We start from the raw sequence: 22,572 nt of genomic DNA, 5'->3' as shown, positions 1-22,572 counted from the left end.
GACATGCGGCCGGTTTTGTTTGGAGGCAGGCATTCAAAGATCAACAAGTCCTGCGCGCTCCCGCCACGCCAGCCAGCCAGGCAAGCACACACCACCCGAGGCAACTCCAAGTCCATTGAAATGCAGGCTGGCCTCCCCCTTGCTCCAAAGCATGAGGGGAAATGGCAAGACGTCGTGCCTAATTTCCCAGAAAAGCCAATGGATACAACAGGCGGCAACAAACCAGGGTGGGGGGCAGTTTGCTGGCTCCACGCGGGAGGGTTTCTCTTTCTTTCTTTCCTTGTTTCCAGTCTGGGATGGAGGAGGGGCCTTTTCTCTCTCTCTTTTTGCTCCTACCCTTCCCTCCCCCCGGCTGCACATGGGGAGGCTGGGACCCAAAAACACAACGAAATTTCAATAAAAGGCAAAGTCGGGAAATGAAACAATACAAAGTGTGAAGTTCGACGCAAAAGTACATTGCTTTGGGGTGTTTTCTTCCCAACGCCCACCCGAAAACAAAGGGAAGGGAGAGGAAAGCGAACAGCCCTCACAAAGAGCAAAAAAGAAAGGAGCCCAAGGAAGGGAAAACAGCAACAAGCGGCCATTCCGACACAAAGAGCATGCCACGGAAAGCCGATCTCGGTCCCCCACCCCCTCCGCAGAGGCGGCAAAAAACAAGCAGAAATCAGTCCCAACACTGCCTTGGCTTCCTTCTCTCAAACTTTGCAACTTAGTAAGAGCCCAGCGAGTCCTTTTCCTTCCTCGTTTTGAAAAGGAAACGCGATCCATGAACTCCGGGGAAGTTTCAAAGGAAGCTCGAGTCCCTTCAGCCCCGCTCCAGCGCCATCCTCGCCTTTAAATCCCAGACGCGCAAAACAAGCCGGGGCTCCATGTTGGCGACCCCTCCGGCCCCCCAAAAGCCCTTCCCGGGAAGGGGCCAGCCCTCCCCCAGCCACAGAGGGGCTCCCGGGACACCCAAAGGCCAAGAGGGACACCCCGCACGGCAGACAAACACGCACCGCCAACTTTCGCCGGAGTGACAGATGCCTCGACAGAGTCCTCTTTGTTCCAAAAGAAACAGGAACTTACGCCTCCGTCCCTTCCTCGCCGCCGCCCCCTCCCCTCCGCCCCACGCGTTACCCGGGTTTTCCTCCCAAACACCGCCTCCTCCTCCTTTCCCTCCCCCCTCCCCCAAACTGTCACTTTACAGCGTTGCTGGGAGTTTTCCGGGCTGTATAGCCACGTTCCAGAAGCATTCTCTCCTGACGTTTCGCCTGCATCTATGGCAGGCATCCTCAGAGATTGTGAGGTTTGTTGAAAACTAGGCAAAAGGGGTTTATACATCTATAGAAAGTCCAGGATGGGAGAAAGAACTCTTTATCTGTTTGAGACAAGTGTGAATATTGTAATTAATCACCTTGATTAGCACTGAATGTTTCAAAGCCTGGCTGATTCCTGCCTGGGGGAATCCTTTGTTGAGAGATGTCAGCTGGCCCTGATTGATTGATTCATGCATGGAATGTCTTTGTTTTCAAAGTGTTGTTCTTTATTTACTGTCCTGATTTTAGTCGGGGGGATTTTAAATACTGGTAGTCAGATTTTGTTCATTTTCATGGTTTCCTCCTTACTATTGAAATTGTCCACATGCTTGTGGATTTCAGTGCCTTCTCTGTATAGTCTGACACGGGTGTTAAGAGTGGTCCAGCATTTGTGTTCTCAAATCATAATCTGATTCTAAGGTTAGAAAATCAAGGGCTCTGCTATGGCTGACTTCTCTGGCTGAGTTAGTCTGCAGTTTACAACTTCTGCACAAAACTTCCCAAAAGAAGTCCCAAAGATGGGAGACCCCCCCCCCCTTTTCTCTCTCTCTCTCTCTCTCTTCCAAACAAGCCACAGATGGAGCTCTGCTTGCCTGTCTGTTTGGGGAGGGGGGGGGGAGAGAGAATTGGGAAAGTTGCCATTTTGGGATCAAGAGGGAGAGAGAGAGACATATGCCAAAGTCAAGAGAAGCCGGGGAAGGAAGAGAGAGACAAGAGGAAAAGCCCTGGGCTTGGACTGCTTTGAAAGAAACCCTTCTGGGGATGAGATCCGTGTTGCGGGGGGGCCAAAGGCGGCAGCGTCGCTTCAAGCAGGAGAAGTTTGCGGGGCCTCTGCTTTGCCTCCCTCAACGTGCCCTGAACAAAAGAGCCCCTTCCTCCTCGGCTCTCTCCTTCCTTCGCCGCCCCTTTCACCGCCCTTTCCCCCTTTTTCTTCCCAGCTGACTTCTTTTACCCACGAAACTTTGTACAAAGTTGAAGCGCTTCTCCAAAAGAGGCAAAGGGAGGGGGGGGGGAGAGAGAGAGACGCGCAACGCAAACGGATGGAAACCGTCCCCACAGTCCCGTGTCAGAGCCACACACCCCCCCCCCTCAAAAAAATGAGAAACGGGTGCCTCTCTTCCCCACCGAAAAAGACGCTCGGCGTTTTGCAGAGGTCGGGAGCACGCGCGGGCGAGCCCAACTTGGGAGAGCAGCTCCCCTCCCTGGAGGCCCACTTACTTTTCCTCGTGTGTTTCATCCTTTGCCTCCTCCTGGCGCCGGGCTTTCGGGTCAGGGTTGGCGAGGGGAGGGGGAGGCGCGTTGGGCCCCCTTTGTGCGTGCCCAGAACGCGTGGGCTGCTGCTTCCCGAGGGAGAAAGAGGGGAGGGGGCGGCGAGGGGGGGTCCTGGCTGCCGAACCTGCGCCTCTCGCTCTGACAGCTCGGGATGGAGCCCACCGGGAAGGGGGGGCAGTGACGTCAGCGCCCCTCCGCCACTCAGGGATCCGAGCAGCCACTTGAAAGAGGAGGAGAAGGAAGGCCCCACGCCCCCCCCTCTCTATTTTGTAATGGGTGGCTCCAGGCTGGAGAGAAACACAACAACCTCCCCCCCCCCCCGCCCCCTCCTCAAAAAGGCCGTGGAGGAGGAGAGACTGCCCCTCAAAAGTTTTCTTCAGGGGGGAAAACAAAAGTTCGCCTCCCGCTCCTTCCTCGTTTCCAGGAGGAGTCGGTGGATTCCTTGCCTCTGTTGTTCTCGTCGCCAATTCAGGGAAGCCACGAGGAGGAAATCTCCCAGCACAGCATCACAACAAACGGACTGGGGCTTTTGATTTCACACACACACACAAATGCACGCGGTACTTTTGAAAACTTCACTCGCTCATCTTGCAACCATTTCGGGGAAAGTTTGGTTTTGCATCATTCTAAGAAGCGAGCACGCTTACGTGGGAGTCTGCCTGCCTGCCTGCCCCCTTGGCTAGCATTGTGTGCAAGGCTGCAATCCCATCCACATCTCCTTAGGAGGAGAGGAGGCCTCTTGGCTCCGGTTGTCTGGGAGGCCCCTCATTTGCAGGGTCTTCCCAAGTCCAAACAAAAACAACTGAGACTTGCTTCTGGATAGGGTTGTACTTCTACAATCCAGATTTTAATTCCAGTTACAGGTTTTAGGAGGAAAATAGATGCTGACCCCACAGAAGCTAAAATGCTGGAACTCTTAAGGATTTTAGGGAGGAAATTTTAGGAATGGCTTTCATGAATACAGAAACCCACCCCTCCCAATATGCAGGGGTTAGGGCAGTGGTTCCCAACCTTTATTATTATTATCAGGGGACCACTCTTCAAAATTAGAGATGGTGGCGGGGTATAAATAAAGTTTTATTATTATTATTATTATCAGGGACCACTCTTCAAAATTAGTACCAAAAGGGTTACAAATCAGTTTTTGGTCAACTTCAGATTTGTCTTTGATAATAATTATTATAATTACAGTAGAGTCTCACTTATCCAAGCTAAACAGGCCAGCAGAAGCTTGGATAAGCGAATATCTTGGATAATAAGGAGGGATTAAGGAAAAGCCTATTAAACATCAAATTAGGTTATGATTTTACAAATTAAGCACCAAAACATCATGTTATACAACAAATTTGACAGAAAAAGCAGTTCAATACGCAGGAATGTTATGTTGTAATTACTGTATGTACGAATTTAGCACCAAAATATCATGATATATGGAAAACATTGACTACAAAAATGGCTTGGATAATCCAGAAACATGGATAAGCGAGGCTTGGATAAGTGAAACTTTACTGTACTTTGGGGAGACTAAACAAGGTCTTACAAAGGGCTGCTTTCTCATTACAACTGATGTGTGGCAATGAGAGCTAATTATTATTACTTTGGGGTCTGTGGCCCTTATTTTAGGACGCTTGGCCCACCAGTGCGCCATAGCCCACAGGTTAGGAGCCACTGGGTTAGGGGCACAAGACCACACAAAATTAAAACACATATAATGTTATCATATTTTTATATCCTCACCTCTTTTTTTACACAACATAATATTACCCCAGGAATCTCTTAAGTCCTTCAACGTGTCTCTATGGTCAACTTTTGCTAGAAATTAATCATAGAATCACACTGGAGGACTTAGAGGTTCCCAGAGAGGTTCTCCCTCTAGAAATCTACATTACTGGGAAACATGGCCCACAAATTTAGTATGCAGCCTCAGGCCTTTGCCTTAAACTCTTACTGAAATTGGTCAGGCGTAAACACACCTTATTCTGTGTGAAATCAAACAGCTCTATTCAAATAATAAACTTGTTACAATCACTCACATATATTCAGATACATGTTACAAGACACAAAAAGAAAACATGTCTGTAAAAGGAAAATATAAGATTAAAAATAACTTGGTAATTTGTTTTCAACTAGGACTATTTCTTTGAAAAGTCTGCTCTAGAAACTTAGTATTTCTATTGATCAAAGCCTTATCAGCGTAAGAATGCATTGTTGTTGTGTGCCATCATGTGCTTCCTGCATATGGCAACCCTAAGATGAACTTAGCACAGGGTTTTCTTAGCACGATTTATTCAGAAGAGGCTGAGAGAGTGTGATCCAGTAGGTTTCAAAGCTGAACTGGGATTTAAATCCTGGTCTCTAGGGTCAAAGTCAAACGCTCAAGCCACTCTTTTTACATGCAAATAAACTGAACAGAATTAACAGCCATTTTTTAAGTAGCTTCAGACAGGTTAGAAAATGAGATGCAAAAAATATATTTACTTCTTTCACTGTCTCTCCCCTCCCAGGGGAAAATGCAACAATTAGAAGGAATTTGGAGGAAAGAAACATTAAGTTTTTGTGCTCCAAAACTCCTTCCTTCCCAAACTGCTTTTCTTTTTTCAAATAGTACCTGTTACTGTACATATTAAAATTTTGTTACACACATACCCTGCTCACCTTTCAGAAAGCTCAATACTATGTGTGTGTGCACAGGTGTGTATATATCCTTCTCCACCACCAGTCACACACATCATCACCACCTGTTTGGGTTTTGTATTAGTTTAAGCTAGGCTTCAATTTACTTGAGATCAGTTCCACTTGTGATCCAACCCAAGCGTTGTCAAGTCACATCTTGGAAGTAACGTGACCTGTCAGGCAAAACTCTGCTATCTACAAGGGGGCAGGTGGGCACTATTCTTGGGACTTTGATAGGAATCAATTAATTGCAACATGCATTTGGGTTTTTCACCAGATCAGAAAGCAGCTACAATGTCTGTTTGCTAAATCTGATGCCACTAATTTTAAAATTATTTTTCCAATACATTATTTTTTCATCAATATTCTGTCTTCTTCACTTAACTTAATCAAATCTAATTTAAATAGTGGTTTGAAGGTAGGCAGTAAACATTTGTTTGTACCAATTGGGTGGAAGGGGAGATCATGCCCCTCCACCAGTTCCCAGTAGTCTTGGATGCAGGATGCAACCTATTTTGAGTGACAATCTGGTTCTGTGGAAGACTCATTCCAAGGAGGCATGCTGTGTTTTGAGTCAGATCTAAGTTTCATCCTGAAGTACAAAAGCAGTTCAGCTTAACTTAGACCAGTGGTTCTCAACCTGTGGGTCCCAGGTGTTTTGGCCTACAACTCCCAGAAGCCTCAGCCAGTTTACCAGCTGTTAGGATTTCTGGGAGTTGAAGACCAAAACACCTGGGGACCCACAGGTTGAGAACCACTGACTTAGATTAACTCAAGTTTCTTTTTTTCAGTGGCTTTACTGTAGGAATAGCTAGGTCTGAATGCAATAAATTGTCACAGAAATAAGTCTTCTGCCAAATTAATTTGCAAATCAAAGCCAAAAATTTTCTGAAATCATATGCCCGCTTATTTGCCAGAAAAATGTGGTTTTGGATTTCTCATGAAATATAGAATTAAGGCTTTAATATTATACATGGTTACAAAAAAGGACTCTGTAAATTATCAATAATTTTATTTATCTAATCCCATTATTTTAATTAAACTGGTTAATTAAGACTGGTTGTCTTCTCTAAGCTGAGTAATATCGCAAAGCATTCAACTAGGAACATACATGGGTTAATGTAGAATAAAAACTCAAGGGTTCTTCTTCCTCCTCAAATATTGGCATGGCAACTTCAACAAACTACATTTGTGCTTTTATTATGGAAAGAGGCCCTCTACCATTAAAAGCCACATAATAATAGGAAGAAACTGACAAGTGCAGTCAGCATTGCAAATGAGCACACGGTTATTTCCTTTCTGTCTTCACATCCCTATGATAAACCATCCAAGAAAGGATCCAACATATGCAAATATTTAAAAGTATATCTTTGTCATTTTTTGCTGCAAAGGGATGATGTTGAAACTTCAAAATTAACAAATGTGATGGGCAGTGGAAGAAAGAAGACTCCTTCACAGCATGTGAAATACACACTGTCCATGGGGAGCGCTATGTAGAGCAAGCTGGCTGAATGAATTTAGAAACAGAGCAAGGATACCACTCATGTGGCTGCGTAATGCCCAGACAGATCTGAGAAGCATTTCCACTATGTTTTGGGCGGCCCTGAACCATTTTTTTTGTCAGGTTGCAGAAAGTTAATTTTTTTAAAAAATGTGTTCAAAACGGGGTTACAAAGAAAAATGGCAAGGGACTTGTTGATTTTGCGCCTTAATAAAATTGATCTGAGCAGATTTTAGACATTTTGTAAATAGGTTCAGGGAATCAAAGATGATCTAACAGAAGCCAAAGAGAGGATATTTCATTTGCTGGAGGCTTTGGAGTTTTTTCCCCTAAAACAAGAAGTGAAGTGAACAGAAACTAACAGGCAGACCCAAAAATGTGGCAAAAATGCCTCCATGTAATAGAAGGTGTTTGGGAACCAACACTGGTTTCTTTGTTTTTATGGGGCATGCAGTGGAAATGTGTCTTAAGGTCCATTAGGGAGTTAACACAGCCTTCTAGCCTCCCATAGTTTCCCACATTGGTGATGAGAATGGTAGTACAGTAGAGTCTCACTTATCCAACATAAACGGGCCGGCAGAATGTTGGATAAGCGAATATGTTGGATAATAAGGAGGGATTAAGGAAAAGCCTATTAAACATCAAATTAGGTTATGATTTTACAAATTAAGCACCAAAACATCATGTTATACAACAAATTTGACAGAAAAAGTAGTTCAATACGCAGTAATGCTATGTAGTAATTACCGTATTTACGAATTTAGCACCAAAATATCACAATGTATTGAAAACATTGACTACAAAAATGTGTTGGATAATCCAGAACGTTGGATAAGCGAGTGTTGGATAAGTGAAACTCTACTGTATTTGCTTTTAAGCTCTGAAAAAAAGTAGTTTCTAATACAGAACCATTCTCTGTAGAATAGGCTGCATGGCTGCTAAGAATGGGCAAGGGTCATCCATAAATGAAGAAGGTGAGATGGCCGAGGCAGTGGAAGGCACACACAGGGTGGCATTGCAAAGGACTATGCCATATGCAAAGAAAGTGAGGCAGATTCATGTTTGGTGGGCACACACCCATAGTGGGAGCCGCTGCAAAAATGGGTGGAACAGCAACACATCACTTTCTTCCTCAAGCAATGGCAAGCCTTGGATGGCTAATTAAATGTACTGCAATTTAGTGAATTAAGAGCATCAATGGACGATCTCCCCAAAAACCTATCCATGGATTCAACGATCTACTGCTTGAAAATATTTTTGAAAAAGGCAAACTTTTTTTGCCGTATAAGGAATCCTATTTTACTATGACACTGTAAATGATGAGAATGGAGCAGCCACAGGGAGGGCAGCTTGGAACCAAACCCCAGCAGAGAACAAGGACCTACTGACAACAGCCTGTTTATTGAGTGTTTATTGAGAACTTTTTCATCAGCCACCCTAAGACTGTGGAACGGCCTGCCAGAAGACCTCCAAAACTGAAATGAGCCTGTCAGAATTTAAAACTCAAAGACCTATCTTTACCAGTAGGCCAACTGAGTCAGTTTTAATCATGAATTTTAAACTCCCGTCTTGTGTTCACTATATTTTAATCTTTGTTCTGTGTGTTTTAATATATGTATTTTGCAGAAATATGTTTTAATACGTGTTTTTATATAATAGTTATGTGTTTTTAGCTATATTGTAACCCTCTCTGAGCCACAAGGAGAGCTGACCTTTTGTACGGGACCCAATGTTGTGACTAGGACTCTGAGACAGCAGGGTTCATATCCTTGCTCAGCAATGAAATCCTAGTGGGTGACCTTGAGTAAGTCACATTTTCTCAGCCTCAGAGGAAAAGCAAACCTCTAAAAATCTTGCCAAGAAACCCCTGGGATAGGATTACTATAAGAGTGAGCTTGACAGCACATAACAGTAACAACAACAACAACAAAACCTTTGTGGACAAAGCATCTAAGCAACTGAGCCCCTTTTACAGTCGTTTCCCCATCTGACATACTGGACACCATTTCAAAAACATCATCCTCAAATCCTGACCATTCCTCTTGACTCACAGTTCTTTCTGTGAAAAGCCACTAACTGTCATGGGAACAGGATTAGATTCTGAATTCGGCTTCCCATGGTGTGTGACTTAATTATCTCCATTGTGGGGGCTGATGAATCCGGCTAAGACTAGTGGGAGGACTGCACACAATTAGCTAGAAGCTAGCAAAGGTTTGAAAGAAGGGAGATCCAGTAAAGGAGGGGGGTCCCCTCCTCACACCCCTTAGATGTCTTTAGTAGGAAGAACGGAACTGAATAGTGTGGACAATGCCTACCAAAGGCGAAGCAGAGCTTGGGCACTTCATCCTTTTCATCAACAAGTGACCTAAAGAGATTCAAGAGCATCAATCAAAAAATAAAGGATACTAATTAGAAATGTAGTTGTGACAGCACTCCTTGGCCAAAGTTTGGGGGGAAAGGATTGCTACTGTGCAGCCTGGCCTTGCGCATGTTCGCAAGAAAATGTTTTTGCTGTGCTCCTTGGTAGCCTATTAGCCCACAAGCCACTATTCTATGCACTCTGACACAGAATTGCCTGCCTCTCTTACTGCTTTTTGTTTTGGCTTTTCATTCTAAAAGCAGGTGATTTGCCCCTTCTGAGGCCCCTTCCACACAGCTGTATAAAATCCACATTGAACTGGATTATATGGCAGTGTGGACTCAGATAATCCAGTTCCAAGCAGATATTGTGGATTATCTGCCTTGATATTCTGGTTTATATGACTGTGCGGAAGGGCTCTGAGACAGAGAAAAAGGAAGAGAGAATATGACTTCTTCCCCAAGCATGAACAAACTGAAAGAATCTAAAAACATTCACTTCTAAAGCAGAAAAGTTTAAAGGCACACTTGATTTGAACTAACCAATGGCAGTAGCATCAGAACTAACAGTAAATATGAAATGCTTTCTGATAAGTGTTTGCTTCTATGTGGCAAGAAGTTTTGCTGATAGTAGCAGAGTTGCTGGGAAAGTTTCCTGTGTCAGACAGGCTTTTGCTGAGGAGCCAGACTAAACATGTCCAACAGCTACTGGCCACTAGCAGTAGTGGATGGTGGCACTTGGCACTTGCAGAGGATTTCCCAAAAACAACAGCAGTGGCACCATAACTAGCACATGCCAGTGCTGTGCAGAAGGAGGCATGGTAAACTTTCTTTAGCATATCTTTTACTAGGAAAACCGTATGATAAGACAATCCAAACTGAAATAAGCAATAGTACAAAAATATTCAAGGGTCTGGAGAACAAGCCCTATGAGGAGCAACTTAAAGACCTGGGCATGTTTAGCCTGCAGAAGAAAAGGCTGAGAGGAGACATGGCCATGTAAAAATATGTGAGGGGAAGTCATAGGGAAGAGGGAGCAAGCTTGTTTTCTGCTGCCCTGGAATCTGGGATGCAGAACAATGGCTTCAAACTACAGGAAAGGAGATTCCACCTGAACATTAAGAAGAACTTCCTAACTGTGGGAGCTGTTCAGCAGTGGAACTCTCTGCCCCGGAGTGTGGTGGAGGCTCCTTCTTTGGAGACTTTTAAACAGAGGCTGGATGGCCATCTGTCGAAGGTGTGTTGAATGTGTTTTTTCTGCTTCTTAGCAGTGGGTTGGACTGGATGGCCTTATGAGGTCTCTTCCAACGCTATGATTCTACTAGAAAATGAGACACTCAGGTCAGAAAGCGCTCAGTAATGTATTGAAGAACAGCAGAAAACAACTACTGTACAACCCTGTTTTCCCCAAAATAAGACCTACCCCAAAAATAAGACCTATAATGATTTTTCAGCATTTCTGAGGATGCTTGAAATATAAGCCCTATTTCAAAAATAAGCCCTAGATATAGTTCATTTAAAAAGTCAATTTGGAAAAATAAGACTGCCCCTGAAAACAAGCTCGAAAGCATCTTTTGGATCAAAAATTAATATAAGACCCTGTTTTTAAGATCAATTCAAGGGGTGCTGTGGTTTTTAACTTTGAATTCGTTTTAATGGTTTTAAACTGGGGAATTATTTAATACTGTTTATATTTAATCCTGTTTTAATGTTCACATATTTATATATTTTAAATTGTTATGCTGATGCTTTTTTGTTAAGCCGCTTTGAGTGCTCTTCAGGGGAGAAAAAGCAGTATATATATATATATATATATATATATATATATATATATATATATCTCGCTAATGATGCACCTGGAGGTCCAGTTATTGACATGCTAAGAGGTGAAAGGAAAGTCCAATACTGTGCAGCATGTATTATAGAAACATGGAATGTGAGAAGTATAAATCATAGAACCCAGACACTGTTAAACAAAGAAATGAACATACAAAGATTGCAATAATGGGGGTTATCAAGATAAAGGAGACAGAAATGACATACTTTGAGTCAGATAACTGAGTCAGAGTGAAAAACAAAGAAGAAATGGGGGTATTAATAGTGAAGAAATACGTAACAAAAGCTGTCAGTGGATGTAATGCAATGACCAATAAGATTTCAAGGGAAATCTATAAATATAACTATCTTCCAATTACAGAAGCAGAAGAAATTGAAAGATTCTCTACTGGAGTCAAGGAGAAAATTAATCACAGAGCAAAACAGGGCATATTGGAAAGCAGAAGTAGGAAACAGAGTACCAAACATTGTAGGAGAATTTGTCTTTGGAACAAGAAATGAAACAGTTGAATTTTCTGATGCCAATATTTTGTTTATTACAAAAACATGATTCAAGCCACCAATGATGGCCAATATAGAAATCAGATAGACTACTTAATCAGAAGCAAAAGATGAAGAAACTCCATTCTCTCTGCAAAACTAAGATCAGGATCAGATTGTGGCAGATCATGAAGCTCTAGTATAAAAATAGAGGAAAGCTAAAGAAGAACACTAAATCAAAAATTGTGCCAAAATAGAACCTGAAAGACTCTCATTTAGAATTTAAAGATAACAAAAACATTGAGCTATTAACCTAATTGATGAGGAGCCAAGCAGGAGGAACAGGTTCTGCTCTATGTAGATTTATTAATAGTCTGTCATCAAACCATTAACTTTATTTTTATTTCCTTTGAAACTACCTAATAACAGAGGTTCTTGGAGTGATATAGTGTGTTGCTTCTTAAAAAGTGGGATCTGGCCCCAAATGAGGTCCCCTTGGCTCACCAAAAATTGGCAACAGTAAAAGGTTTATGAACACCACACATTTACACAAATCTAATAGCAAGTGGACTCTGCAGAAAATCCTTCAGCTGTACTCCACTGAAAGGGAATCAGCCTGTTTTGCAAGCCTTGCAAATGCTGATATTTTTCCAGTAAATGTTTGATTTTTATACCCATTTTATAGTCCTGGTGTGGAGTGCATTAAAAATATAAAATACAGAAATAACAACTAGAAAATGTAATACCTACATAACCAACAGAATTTCATAGCTGAAAATTAAGCAACAAGTGTGTGTTCAAGATGGCAAAAGTTGCCAGTGAAAGAATGCATAAACTAAAAGTTTCAGTAGTTTACTTTTGCCTGAGCAAAAAATTCACCCCCTTCTCCACAGCCAAGTTGAGTGCAACCCTACTTTTGCACTTCAAACTGTTTGTAGCAACTGAAGTAAGCTGAGGACAAAGGAGGAAAATGAGATAAGGAGAGAGATTGGAACAATTTAAAAGCATATTTTAAAAAGTGTGTGTGTGTGGGGGGGGGGGGGGGGTTGAAGATTAATAAGGACTATCCTTGCCAAACAGGCCTTTGGATAGTATGTACATATAAATCCCTAAGTCTAAACTGACATACCGTATTCTCCCACATGAGTCTTCCTGGGCCATGTGATTTTCAAGTGAGATCCTTCTCTCAGTCACAACATCCTTGCAGGTACATCCCATGAGAAACAGAAGGCAGCCCTTTCACAAAAGCTATTCCTAGGCTTTCAAAATCCTTTCCTAAGGACTATGCTGTGTTATTTCTGAACTGTTTTTTAAAGTATGTTTTAAATTGTTTTAAATATTATTGACAGCATAATGGGAGCAAATAGATCTCATTTTGGAAGAAAGGTGAGATATAAATTCACCAAATAAACAAGTTATATTTTAATAATATTACAGTATTTCAAATGCTTTGATCTTTATGTGAAGACAGATGGATACAACTATAACCTTCAATACTTTAATTCAGTTCTCTGAATGCTCATTCCACTGCAATTGTTTTGCTGCTGATTCCACACTATGACAGCTCAACTTTTGAATTGCTGTTGTTGTGTGCCTTCAAGTCATTTATAGCACCCCAAGGTGAAATTAAGGGTTTTCATGAGATTTGTTCAGAGAGATTTGACTTTGGCCTCCTCTGAGGCTGAGAGAGTGTGACTTGCCAAAGGATATTGAGTGAGCTTCTGTGGCCAGGTGAGGATTCAAACCCTGGTCTCTAGAGTTATTGTCCAACACTCAAACCAACACTTAAATGTTGCTCTGTAATTAGCACTAGCTAGGTAACATAGATGAAATATCCTTGATAATGGAATTTGAAAACATTACTGGTCTGAATTATAGTTCCCAGAATAGCCAAATCATCAGGGCCACTGGCTAACAGACTCTGGGTATTCTAGTCTCCAAAATGATTTTTTCCTAGTTGAGGAAAAATATTTGGCTTCATAAAAGAGATGGTTCTGTCTTGCTTGACCCCCCCCCCACACACACACACACACTTCAAATCACAAATCCATGGGGGGGGGGGTTTGGCTCAGGCTTCCCCTCTTCCAGCACTGCCATCTTGTGTTTGCTGGGTTGCCCTTTTCTTTGTTTCCAATCAGACTGGTAAATAAATCATCATCCCCTGGAATCTCTGTTTGCTTTCTGAACTGTTGGGGGTTGAGAGGATGAGAGGGAAGGTGCAGAGAGAAAGGTGGTAGGGAGGCCAGTTAATCAGTGACTCCAAAGAGAAGGGCAAGAGTCCAGCGATGAGGGGTTGGGGGGAGATTTAGTCCAGGCCCTGTAGAGAAACTATAATCAAGCCTCCAGGTATGCCAGAATATAACTCCAATCATCCCCTCAGATGTCGGGCTTATAGCCAAATGGCTTGGGATGATGGGAGTTTTATTGAACCACCCATCTAGAGGGCACCAGGTTGGAGAAAACTTTCATCCTCTCTTCAAAAGTGCGACATGTCAAGAGATTTTAAAGGGAAATCGGTTAAAAGGGTGGAACCAAAGTTGATCTGCAGCAAACTGACAATTGGAAGTGGCAGAATGCATCTTGGGAGTCAACGGTGGAAGAAGAAGGGGGGTCATCAGAGCATATCACATTTTTTTGCAGAAGTGTCCCTCACCTAACTCTATGTTAGCTAAACTATTGGTTTCTGGAAGCCCACTTCATATTCCTGTTAGATGCCAGCAAACCATGGACACTCATTATGTGAGTGTCCATTAGGTGATCCCACCTTTCTCCACAAGCTGTATTGTGAAGCAGCTCACAATGAGACTGAATACAAAGATACAAACACAGAACACCATCATATTAAAGAACAAGTAAACAACTTACAATGTTCAGGTATTGGATTTAAACCAAATTGTAAAAGAAGTCAATAAAAACAGTAGTTCACCCACCTGTTAAAAGCACCTTTTCTCACCAGCGAGTCACTTGCCAAAAGTCCACCTGGAAAAAAAAGCTCTTTATCTGGATTGACAACAGAAAAATGGCCAGGCTTCAAAACAGCTAGACCAAAAGCCAGTGCTAGTAAACCAACAGGTGTGCCTGCAAACCTGATGAGACTGGAAGAAGGGCTTCAGCCCATTCCAGAAAAGATGCACATTTCAGTGCCTTAGGGATGTGTTGTTGCCCATTATTTTACATGTCTTTAGGATTAGACAAACCAGTGGACAATAGGCCCACAAACTGCTTTTAGTCATGATATAATGGAACTGTTCCAGCCTAATGTGTTTCTGAATATGCCTAAAGTAGGGCTATTGTGTAGATGATGAATTATGTTAATTGCTAGCATTGTTATTTAAGGTGCGGCATTGAGAGCTGAACTAGGATCCTGGAAGTTCAGCTCTGGAAGTCCATTAAGTGACTTTAGGCAAATCACATTCTCTTAGCCTTAGAAGAAGGCAATGGCAAGCCTCCTCTGAATAAAACTCTAAGATAGAGTAGATATTGGTTAGAGTCAACTTGAGGGCACACAGCAGCAACAACAACAACAACAAGTGTTTGTCTCAGTCAATTAATATTGGAAGTGGCCAGGAAAGCTTTGTAGTTGATTCATTTGAACTGTCCAGGTGTTCCTCGTCTGTTGGAAGGTGGAAATGTGGAGGCCACACCTCTTGACCTTGTCCTCCTCAATAAGCGTGTTGCCTTCAGGTGGAGGAGAATATATGATTCTTTAAATATGATTAAGTTAAATTCAACTTCTGGTCCATTCTACCTCTATACAGTACATGGAATAGAGCAAGCAATGGAACCTTGTCCTTCACTACAGAAGGCAAAGCATCTTGGATCAGCCTTTGTCTGCTGGGACCTTGAGGCAGAATATATGCTTCTCTTACCTCTTATTTTATCTTCAAGCAGCCCTTTAAAGCAGATTAATCTGAAAGAATGGCAAAGCACTGAATGGTCACTGTGGCAAATAAAATTTGATCCAGAACTTTGAAAAATTTCTTTTTTGTATTACAACTCACAGAATCCCCCACCTATCATGGTCCTAGATGACCCAAAAAAAGCCAAGTGACTCTAAGACTTCATTTGTTCCTTGAACAGAAGAGATGCCATATCCCATGTAGCTGCATAGAGAAAAAATGATATTGGAAAAAAATATGAGCAGAGTTCTAGTTAAAATCTCGCATCCTTAGTTCTCCATTATTACCAAGCTTCTGCTGAACAAATTATTTCATCATACTACCAGTTATCAAGCCTACCCACCTCCCATGTCTTACTCTAATTCTTTTTTACTCTCCTTCAGAAATCCTAGTGGACTGAAAATTGCTTTATAAATTTGCCACCAAGTCAGCCTCAACCATTAAAAATGACAAACCCCCAATATATAAATGCTAATCTTAATAATGCTAAGTAAAGCTCTACTCATGGCATTTATTTCTATACAGTATCATACCCTCCAACTATGAGAGTGAAGTCAAGATATTAGTTTTTGTCTGAGTCAATTAGGAAGGGTCGAATTCTGTCCCATCTTTCTTCTTTCTTCTGGTGAGCTACCTGAGGCCCATTCTGCACTGCCATATAAAATCCAGAGTATCTGCTTTGAACTGGATTATATGGCAGTGGAAACTCTATGTAATACACTTCAAAGCAGATAATGTGGATTGCCTGCTTTGATAATCTGGATTATATGGCAGTGTAGAAGGGGCCTAAGTGCACAGTTTGAACTCAGTTGACAACAACTGAAGTAAACTGAGGACAAAGGAGGAAGAGGGAGAAACTGGGACATTTGAAAAGCAACTGAAAATGTGGGGCAGCAAAGAATTCATTGGGCTTCCCTGTCAATTGGAAGGCATGGATTAAGAATGGGGAAAGTACACTTTACAGGCTGCAAGATGACTTTAGAATGGCATTTTAGTCCCCTGAAGCCTCCAGATCGCCCTATTATTTAAAAAACCCTTAAAAGTGATCCACCTCCATAAATGGCCAATAACAGTGCTAAAACAGTGCAAAACAGTCATCCCCATCATTCTCTGACATTCCCAATGACCCAATGTAAACAAAACATTGACCAAAATTAAACTGGAAATTATGTGATGGTCAATCTAGCATGGCATAGGGTTCAATAGTGAAATGTAACTGATTCCCTTCGGGGTTTCCCATCCCCGCCATACAACCACTATGAAGTATTTGCTCAAATGGACAGCCTTGCTTAATCTTGGGCATTTTTAGGTGTTGGAAAACATCTCCCATAGTCTCAAAACTTTGCAGTAGAATGATGGGATTTGTAGTTATATATGGAAGGGTCCAAATTTAGTCTCAGTAGCATTTAATTTGAAGAACGTGGAAAGATTTTGTTTGAGGCCAATTACCATCTAGTGTTTAACCCTCTAGTCTAACCCTTATCTAACCCACTAGTAGAGTATTTCATTGCAATGATACAATGATAAGGGGGAGCAGAAATCTATGGAATAAGAGCAGCTTTAAAATGTAAAGTTTAATATTTTCACTACTTTACTGATTGTCTGTTTCTACAATAACAACTTTGTAAGGTAGGTTTGGCTAGAAAGCAATGACATCCTAAAAGCTAATCAATATGATGTGAGACCAAATAAGGGTATTAAAGTGTATTTGTCCAAATCTAAAACACAGTTCTTCTGCAGGAGGCAGTAACAGGAGGAAAATGCTGGTTGAGCATCCCTTATCCAGAATAGTGAAATCCATAATACTCCAAAATCTAAAACTATGAATGTGGGGAGCTGAAATGGTGACATCTTTGCTTTCTAATGGTTCGATGTGCATAAACCTGGTTTTATGCACAAAATTTTTTAAAATGTTGTATAAAATTACCTTCATACTACATGTTTAAGGCATATATGAAACATGTTTAGAATTAGGTCCCATCTCCAAAATATCTCAAATTTGTACATGCAAATACAGTATGGGTATTCCAAAATCTGAAATCCAAAACAATTCTGATCCCAGACAGATAAGGAATACTAGTGTGTGTGTTTTTTCAAATCTTTAAAGGCTGCAAATCTATACCTCTAATATGGAAGTGAACTCTTTGAGCAAGAAGATCTATTTTTAAAAAAAAGACATGCATTGGATTGCAGTGGGAGGGAATTTGAGAGATCAGTGGCAGCAGTGTCAAACTGATAACTGTATTTTCTGCAACACCGGGTTTTGTTCTGGAGCTACAGCTGCTAGGACAGGATCAAAGTCCTGGGAATTTCTGATCATCAGGAAGAATGAAGTCATGTACCAACCTTTTCTAAATTCCCCAGTCCCTGTGAGGTTAGTTGAAATCTTGATGAGGAAGTGCTGGATTTTCCAGTAATAGTGTTGCAATACCAAGTGTTTGAGATTGATTTAGTTTTTAAGAAGCAATTAGGACCCAATAGCTTTACAAATGACTGAAGCCAGAGAATGCTAGAATGGGTCCGTTGACACAAGTCTGGTTAAATATCCGGATTCACCTTGAGGGCTTAGCTCTAGGGGTGTTATAGTGAGTGCCTGCAGTCCAAAATGCACTCTGCAGGACTTGTTTGGCTAGATGGCCATCTGTCAAGGCTGCTTTGATTGTGCTTTTCCTGCATGGCAGAGGGTTGGACTAAATGGCCCATGTGATCTCTTCCAACTCTGATTGATTCGATTCTACAATTCTAGGTAAGTACTACACAAAATGTGTGTACTTCCACAATGAGAAGTAATATGTCTCTCAAAACACTTTAAATCATCATAAGATCATGATTCCATAAATTCTCCCCACAATAACAAAGAGATTCTTTTTGGCACAGATTTATAACACATTGAAAATGTTATCTCTTAGTCATTACAATCATCATTATTACTGTCTACTTACAAGGGGTGCATCTACACCAGGGGTCCCCAAACTAAGGCCCGGGGGCCGGATGCGGCCCTCCAAGGTCATTGAGCTGGCCCCTGTCCTAAACTTTAGACTTAGAGTTGACCTAAGTCTACCTGGTCTTTGGAGGTCTTTTTGCTTACCTATGGTCTTATGAGATCGTCCAGATAGTCTTTGAAGGTCTCTGTGCTTAGCTATGGCCTTATGAGACCATTTAGATGGCTTTTGGAGGTCACTTTCCTTACCTATGGTCCTATGAGACTGTCTAGATCAGGGGTCCTCAAACTTTTTAAACCGAGGGCCGGTCCACAATCCTTCAGACTGTTGAGGGGCCGGATTATCATTTGAAAAAAAATAAACAAATTCCGATGTACACTGCATCATATGTCTTATTTGTAGTGCAAAAACAACAACAACAGCAAGAACAATGAAAGAACAATACAATATTTAAAAATAAAAACAATTTTAACCAACATAAGCCTATCAGGATTTCAATGGGAAGTGTGGTCCTGCTTCTGGCCAATGAGATAGTCAAGTTAATTAGGGTTGTTGTTGTTGTTGTTGTTGTGTGCCTTCAAGTCATTTCAGACTTTGGGCGAGCCTAAGTCTAATATTTATTTATTTATTCATTTATTTATTATTTTCTGCATTTATTTACTACATTTGTATCACACCCTTCTCACCCCAAAGGGGACTCAGAGTGGCTTACAAATTATATGTACATAAAATATATTATATTATTAGCATAGCACAATATTAGCATTATATATTACTATGTTGAACTATACCACTATACTGTAATATTATTAGTAATATTATATGTAATATAGAATATATAATTAATATTATTATATGGTATTATTATTAGTATTATATTGTATTACATTATAATATTATGATCAATATTATATGTATATAGTACAATATATTATATTATAAAACTGAGGGCGGGGGCCAGGTAAATGACCTCGGAGGGCCGCATCCGGCCCCCGGGCCTTAGTTTGGGGACCCCTGGTCTAGATGGTCTTTGAGAGTCCCTTTCCTTCTCTATGGTTTTATGAGATTGTCTAGATGGCCTTTGGGGGGCCCTTTCCTTCTCTATGGTCTTATGAAACCATCTAGATGGTCTTTTGAGGGTCCCTTTCCTTATCTATGGTCTTCTGATGGCCTGATGAGATCATCTAGATGGCCTTTGAGGGTCCCTTTCCTTACCTATTGTCTTATGAGATAGAATAGATCAGGGGTCCCCAAACTAAGGCCCATGGGCCAGATGCAGCCCTCCAAGGTCCTAAACTTTAGACTTCGGGTTGACCTAAGTCTGAAATTACTTGAAGGCACACAACAACAACAATCTTAATTTTCGACTATTTCATCATAGTCTGGCCCCCTAACAGTCTGAGGGACTGTGAATCGGCCCTCCACCTAAAAAGTTTGAGGACCCCTGATCTACACTGTAGAATTAATACAGTTTGCCACCACTTTAACTGCTGTGGCTCAATGCTATGGAATCATGGAAGGCACACTTTGGCAGAGAAGGCTAAAAACCTTGTAAAACTACAACTCCCAGGATTCCATAGCATTGCATTTTGTCAGTTAAAGTTATATCAAACTGCATTAATTCTACAAAGTAGATGCACCCTTGATGGTTTGGACTATCAACAATTTGGTATTCTGCCAAGAAACCAGGAATCAATTAGTAGTAATTAGCATAATACGGCATCATAGAATCATAGAATCATAGAATCATAGAATCATAGAATAGTAGAGTTGGAAGAGACCTCAAGGGCCATCTAGTCCAACCCCCCGCTAAGAAGCAGGAAATCGCATTCAAAGCACCCCCGACAGATGGCCATCCAGCCTCTGCTTAAAAGCCTCCAAAGAAGGAGCCTCCACCACGGCCCGGGGGAGAGAGTTCCACTGCCGAACAGCCCTCACAGTGAGGAAGTTCTTCCTGATGTTCAGGTGGAATCTCCTTTCCTGTAGTTTGAAGCCATTGTTCCGTGTCCTAGTCTGCAGGGCAGCAGAAAATAAGCTTGCTCCCTCCTCCCTATGACTTCCCCTCACATATTTGTACATGGCTATCATGTCTCCTCTCAGCCTTCTCTTCTGCAGGCTAAACATGCCCAGCTCTTTAAGCCTCTCCTCATAGGGCTTGTTCTCCAGACCCTTAATCATTTTAGTTGCCCTCCTCTGGACGCTTTCCAGCTTGTCAGCATCTCCCTTCATCTGCGGTGCCCAAAACTGGACACAGTATTCCAGGTGTGGTCTGACCAAGGCAGAATAGAGGGGGAGCATGACTTCCCTGGATCTAGACGTTATTCCCCTATTGATGCAGGCCAAAATCCCATTGGCTTTTTTAGCTGCCGCATCACATTGTAGGCTCATGTTTAACTTGTTGTCCACGAGGACTCCAAGATCTTTTTCGCACACACTGCTGTCAAGCCAGGCGTCCCCCATTCTGTATCTTTGATTTCCATTTTTTCTGCCGAAGTGAAGTATTTTGCATTTGTCCCTGTTGAACTTCATTTTGTTAGTTTCGGCCCATCTCTCTAGTCTGTCAAGATCGTTTTGAATTCTGCTCCTGTCTTCTGGAGTGTTAGCTTTCCCTCCGAGTTTGGTGTCATCTGCAAACTTGATGATCGTGCCTTCTAACCCTTCGTCTAAGTCGTTAATAAAGATGTTGAACAGAACCGGGCCCAGGACGGAGCCCTGCGGCACTCCACTTGTCACTTCTTTCCATGATGAAGACGACGCATTGGTGAGCACCCTTTGGGTTCGTTCGCTTAGCCAATTACAGATCCACCTAACCGTAGTTTTGTCTAGCCCACATTTTACTAGTTTGTTTGCCAGAAGGTCGTGGGGGACTTTGTCGAAGGCCTTACTGAAATCTAGATATGCTACATCCACGGCATTCCCTGTATCGACCCAACTCGTAACTCTATCGAAAAAAGAGATCAGATTAGTCTGGCATGACTTGTTTTTGGTAAATCCGTGTTGACTATTAGCAATGACCGCATTTGTTTCTAAGTGTTTGCAGACCACTTCCTTAATGATCTTTTCCAGAATCTTGCCTGGTATTGATGTGAGGCTGACCGGACGGTAATTGTTTGGGTCGTTCTTTTTTCCCTTCTTGAAGATAGGGACCACATTCGCCCTCCTCCAATCTGCTGGGACTTCTCCTGTTCTCCAAGAACTCTCGAAGATGATTGCCAGTGGTTCTGAAATAACTTCCGCTAGTTCCTTCAATACTCTTGGATGTAGCTGATCTGGCCCTGGGGACTTGAATTCGTTTAGAGTGGCCAGGTGTTCCTGGACAACTTGTTTCCCTATTTGGGGTTGGATTTCCCCCAATCCTTCGTCCATTCCATGTTGCTGAGGTTGAAGATGGCTTTCTTTTTGTGAGAAGACCGAGGCAAAGAAGGCATTAAGCAGTTCTGCCTTTTCCCTATCCCCTGTCGCCATCACCCCATTTTCTCCTTGCAGTGGCATCAAAATGGTGGTTCATATTTTCCTTAAATCCCGTCTTTCCCCCAAGATGGTTTGTAAGCAAAATACAGATTGTAAAAAAATGCATGGTTGAAAATGTGAAAAAGTATTGTTAAAGAGCAAGCAATTTATCTTTAGAATTAAAACCCTTTTAAAACAAATCTCTTAAAAAGTCAAAGACAACAATGCATGCGACAAACCTTATTAAAAGCCCTCACAGTCCATTCCTAAGTGCCTATCATAATCAAAAAGTTTCACAAGCCGACAGAGAGGAAATGAGGATGGACCCATCCCAACCCCCAATCCCAAGGAAGTTCCAAATCCTGGGGACAACACTGCACCTCATTCAGGTCTGTTAAGGTGACAGGATTAGCTGGAGGATTTGTGGGACTTGTAGTCAAAAAAGTAATTTTTGCCCCATTTTGATTTATAGCACTAGTATTTGTGGACTTGAGTAGATTTAATCAAATATCATATATTTGATTAAATCTACTCAAGTCCACAAATGCTAGTGTTTACTTCTAAGCCCATTCAGCCCAAATGATTCCAGCATGCAAGAGGTAGGACCTGTAAAAATTCTATTAAATACTTATGAGCAAATAATTTTTCCCAGCAGCTACAGCCAAATGATCAGAAAACAGCCCTATGTAGCGCCAATATTAAAATCAGTTACCTTTTGCACTACAACACCTAAATCCCACAAAAAGCATGACTTTGGTTTCTAACAGGCACTAAGAGTTCCTCCCATGAAATGTTTTAACATGCTTCAGCCACTTGCCTGCATACGCCCACTTCAAACTTATCTATTTGGGGAACCATAGTCT

At 41.9% G+C, this 22,572-nt stretch overlaps 1 protein-coding gene across 3 annotated transcripts in view; it reads right to left on the bottom strand.

The window, feature by feature from the left end:
• Nucleotides 1–2,795, bottom strand: part of tgif2 (TGFB induced factor homeobox 2) — a 29,183-nt gene extending 26,388 nt beyond the window's left edge. The window contains exon 1 of one of the 3 annotated variants that reach the window (XM_008110015.3): nt 2,517–2,795. In XM_008110015.3, the coding sequence (XP_008108222.1) occupies nt 2,517–2,535 (19 nt within the window). In that variant the 5' untranslated portion in view covers nt 2,536–2,795. Of the gene's footprint in view, nt 1–223; nt 521–998; nt 1,155–2,516 lie in introns of those variants that run through there. The other 2 variants (XM_008110016.3, XM_008110017.3) reach the window with 2 other exon arrangements.
• Nucleotides 2,796–22,572: the final 19,777 nt, after the last annotated feature.

This window comes from Anolis carolinensis, chromosome 4 (genome assembly GCF_035594765.1).
Source record: "Anolis carolinensis isolate JA03-04 chromosome 4, rAnoCar3.1.pri, whole genome shotgun sequence".
Taxonomy (NCBI): domain Eukaryota; kingdom Metazoa; phylum Chordata; class Lepidosauria; order Squamata; family Dactyloidae; genus Anolis; species Anolis carolinensis.
The sequence above is the reverse complement of the archived record's forward strand: the minus strand, read 5'-3'. Positions and strand labels throughout refer to the sequence as shown.